The 4,585-nt window shown below is 38.5% G+C and overlaps 1 protein-coding gene across 1 annotated transcript; it reads left to right on the top strand.

Moving 5' to 3' along the window:
• Positions 1 to 3,498: 3,498 nt before the first annotated feature.
• Positions 3,499 to 3,945, top strand: BDP55DRAFT_569253 (uncharacterized protein; the record flags this gene model as incomplete). Its single annotated transcript, XM_060570733.1, has 1 exon — positions 3,499 to 3,945. A coding segment is annotated over one exon (447 nt), but the record flags the coding sequence as incomplete, so codon positions are not given.
• Between the last annotated feature and the right edge of the window lie 640 nt (positions 3,946 to 4,585).

The raw sequence follows: 4,585 nt of genomic DNA, 5'->3' as shown, positions 1-4,585 counted from the left end.
CCTAAACCCTAACCCTAACCCTAACCCTAACCCTAACCCTAACCCTAACCCTAACCCTAACCCTAACCCTAACCCTAAGACTCGATGCTGCTGCCGGGCCGGATAGCTGTCTTGTATTTCCGATAGATGAGTATGCGATGCTTCTCGTTGATCTTGACGAAGCTATTTATAGCTATTTAATACTGCTTCTTATTTTCTAGTAGTAAATAAGTAGTGTAAAGTGATCTTCTTATTTATTATTCTTTAATTGCCTTATTAGTACCCCTTTCTCGTAGAGTAACCCTGGTAACTACTTATATAACCCTAATCCCGAGTCTCTAGTTAATGGGAAGCACTGACTAATCATCGTGCCGTCCTAATTTTAACCGATATTGCTCCAAAGCTCGGATCACAGTTTGCAGTTTGTATGGCCGATTCTACTTGAATCGCCTCTGAATAATATTCAGGCCCGAGTAACTTATATAGCCCTATTACTATTGCTTCGTCCGTACTTACTATATCCTCTATATTTTTTATATCCTCTATATTTTTTACTGCTGCTTTATTCTATATCTGCTTGTGCTGGCCGAGTCCTATTTATTATTATATCTTTTCCTCTGCTATATTGTCTACCTTTTTCTACTTCCCCTCTTTAGCCGCCTCCCTAGCCGCCTCTTTAGCCGCCTCCTTTTTTAAAAACCGATATTATAGCTAGCTAATTTTCTAGAATATTATAATTATCTTGGGCTATAGCTTATTTAGGAACCTAATATAGATAGTATAATGTTATTATACTACCCGGTTCTTATACGTCGATATTAGATCCTATATAATATTTTAGCTTTTTTTATAATATACTGGCTCTTTAATAACTAGGTCTATTTTGATATTATCCTTATTTTTATTGTCGTTATTGAACCGGCTTTTAATTTATTGTAGTATAAGCTTTTATATTTGACGGCCTATCTTGATAGCTACCGCCTGGTACCGTCCTATTTCTAGACGTATGCCCGTTATTGTCTATATTACCTATATTAGTATCTAGCTAAGTCGTTCCGTTTCTTATACCCCCGAGCTACCGTCCTACTATATAAACTTTAATTATACCCCGTATAGTTCGTTTAGTCTACTTTTATACTAGAGTACCCGTTCTGCCGGTATTAGTTATGCGATATATATTATTATTATCTGCCCGATCCCCTTGGGTATAAACCGTACTACTTTATATAAGTTATTCCGGATTATCTTTATTTTATCTTAGTCCGTTATGATTATTATCTACCCGTTAAGTATAAAGATATTATGGATAAATTATTATAAATTATAGTACCGTAACGTTACTATTTTAGGCCTTCGGCCGGGTAACCTATTTTATACGTAAATAAGTATTATAAGTATTTTCCGGAACATCTTTAGCTACTAAAGCTATCGTCATACCCCTTTATGCTTAAGTTACTACTTTTTAGGGTCCTATATCGACACCCTTAACTATTTTATTATAACCTCCAGTCCGGGTTTTAGCTAGCTATTTTTTAGCTTTATTATAAATGACTATTTTGCCCCGAGCCGTATTATATTATCCATAATCCGTCCTAGCTTAATCTATATTTTAATTGTTTTTTAGTCCTTCCCGTATAATAAGCTGAGTAGCTTTTATATGTTGACGACCTGGTCCTGGAGTGCTTGTATAAAGTCCTGGATAATAATATGCTTGCTATTATAGAATAGTAACTTGCTATTGTCTGCCTAATATACCGATAGCTATCTACTTATCTGTAATTACTAGCCTTTATTAAGCGCCATTTACCTAATTATAGTACTAATAACCGTATATACGCTTATATATATTTAAGCGGCGTATTGGTCCTAAAATACAAGTACCGTTTAGATCCCGACCTTATTCTAGTCCCGGGGCTAGCCTTTAAATACGGCCTTTAAAAAAAAAAGCCGGGACTATTATAAAATAGCCGTTAATATACTTATATATAAATACGGCTCTATATACCTGACCGGATAAGTTCGGATCTTTAATACTATATAGAAGTATAGTAGCGAGTTAGAGTATATTTACTTACCGACCTAGGTTTTAATTAAAACGATAAGAAATAAAAATATAGCCTGGTCGAATATTTTATTATTGCCCTGGGAATGGATACCCTCGACCCTTTTTTTGTCGTTATCGTTATTTTGGCCGTTATAGAACCTATTATCGTAGTTATTAGCGATATTACTCCTATCTAGTTCGGCTATTATATTATATAGTAAGCCCTATTACTTGTTTATAAAGCGGATAGCCCGATGCTCTAGTACTTTATTTTTTCCGATCTGGTATACTCGTTAATAAAAGCCTAGATACTGATGCCTTACCGACCGGTATTTAGTTATAGACGCTTCTTTACTTTTAAGCCCGAACGGTATCCTACTAGGGCTAATGTTTACGATATTAGTAAGCTATTAAAACGTTTTAGCTAGTATGCTATTTAATCGCTAACTATACCGTTTTACCTTATAATTAAAGCTCTTCCCGAGACGTAATAAAATTAATCGCTCCCGTACGGCCTTTTTATCCCGTTCCTAGTCTTATCTTAGTACTATATTCTTAGTCCGTATTTATTCAGTAGTATTATAGATCCCGAAAAGATCGTAAGACCTAAAATATTTAACTTATTATAGCCTCTTTATTTATAATAAGTCCCGGTCTATATTTTCTTTTAAGTCTTTTATTTTTAGCTGTTCGGTATCTTCGGCGTCGAGTTCGGCCGTATATTGGGCTATTATTAGCTTTATGGCATCCTTCCTGCCGTTATTATCTAAACTAGGTCCTATTTCGGTCTCGTCGTTATTGATAATTTAATATCGTACGTACTTCTTATATATTTACGTTTATAACCGGATTGTTATTAACTTTAGCTTAGTTACTATATACCCGGCTTCTTACTAATAGTGTATAATGTTATTTTTTATTGTAGTAAGATAGCGGTATACGGAGTAACTATGCCCCTATAGAACGTTAAGCTATTCAATAGCTAAATTACTATCGCCGGGTAGAATATTAACTTTTAAATTAGCTAGATCCGAGTAGCTATAATAATCCTTAATATCTCTAAAAACCTCTCCTTTTAGCTAATATTTATAGCGGAAGTACGACTTAATACCGCTTCCGGGTTAGATAACTGTTTTATATTTCCGATAGATAAGTATACGATGCTTTTTATTAATTTTAATAAAGCTATTTATAGCGATTTAATACTGCTTTATACTTTTTAGTAGTAAATAAGTAGTGTAAAATGATCTTCCTATTTATCATTCTTTAATTACCTTATTAGTACCCCTTTTTCGTAGCTTAACTTTAATAACTACCTATATAACCTTAATCCCGAGTCTCCGGTTAATAGGAAGTACCGACTAATTATAGCGCCGACCTAACTTTAACCGATATTGCTCCAAAGCTCGGATCACATTTTGCAGTTTGTATGGCCGTTTCTACTTGAATCGCCTCTGAATAATACCTAGGCCTGGTTGCTAGAAAAGAGCGGCAAGCCGACTAGCCAGACGCAATCCGTGCTCGCGACGGCGGACGGTATTTTCGACATGAAGGGTCCAGTGGTGGACTTCCACAAAGGCAGTCGCACAACCGCAATGTTTTTCGATGGCAATACATCCTTCAAGTGGACTTACATGTCTACTCCGGCGCTGTATCGACCTGGACCGCGGACAGGGTCGTACCACGTCTCCTTTGAAATTCTTCCTGTCAAGCCGAGGGAACCGAACCTAACTGCTGTGGGGGGTGATCTTGCAACTTTCGAAGGGCGTCTGCACGGCATCTCTCTATCTGACATGGCGGTGGCTGTTGCGGAGGAGGCAGAAGGACAGACCAAGGGTTGGAAGCATTGGTGCCCCTTTGTTCCCGATCTTGATGAAGAGGGAGGCCCTGTGTATGCGAAGATTGAAGATTCCGTCAAATAGGCTGGATTGCAAACAACACAATCACGTGGTCGGGCTTTGCCACAAGTTTCAGGCTTGGCCCATACGAAGAGCCATTGATGGATGCATCCAATACTGTCCCGTTCGATCACACCCAGACCTACCATGGTCTGGGTTTCAGCTAGTACTCGTTCAATCAAACTGAAGTTATCGACGTGAAGAGGTTGTAATAGTGAACAAGCCAATTACTTGCGCGTAGCCATAGATCTGACGCGCAATGCTGGTGCCTTTGACAAAGTGAAAGTGGTCGCATCTTCGAATAGAAATAGGGCGTCAAAACGTTGTGATATGGATGGGAGCAAGAACGCTCCGTTCTGGTCCATTCCAGTTGCTCCATGGTCAGATTTCAAGCCCCGTCGCGGGAGGGTTGAGGTCCAGTTTTGGCGACTTAAGGACATATCCAAGTAGCCTGCAGCAGGCCGTCACTGATGGATCTCCGCTATTTCGCCGGTCGTCTATTTGACAGGTGTCGTACGAACAGTTCAGATCTTACAGCCAGCCATCAGACGATGAGCGGGCACATCTCGGCCAGGCAATCAACATCAAGTAATCCGTCACCGAAGGGGTCAACCGCGACGCCAGTGAAGTGAATGTCGTACATAAAGCTAGTAGAAGTATTACT

This window comes from Colletotrichum godetiae (genome assembly GCF_030913485.1).
Source record: "Colletotrichum godetiae strain CBS 193.32 chromosome Unknown BDP55scaffold_180, whole genome shotgun sequence".
In the NCBI taxonomy this organism is placed as follows: Eukaryota; Fungi; Ascomycota; class Sordariomycetes; order Glomerellales; family Glomerellaceae; genus Colletotrichum; species Colletotrichum godetiae.
This window is presented reverse-complemented; position numbering and strand designations above follow the sequence as displayed.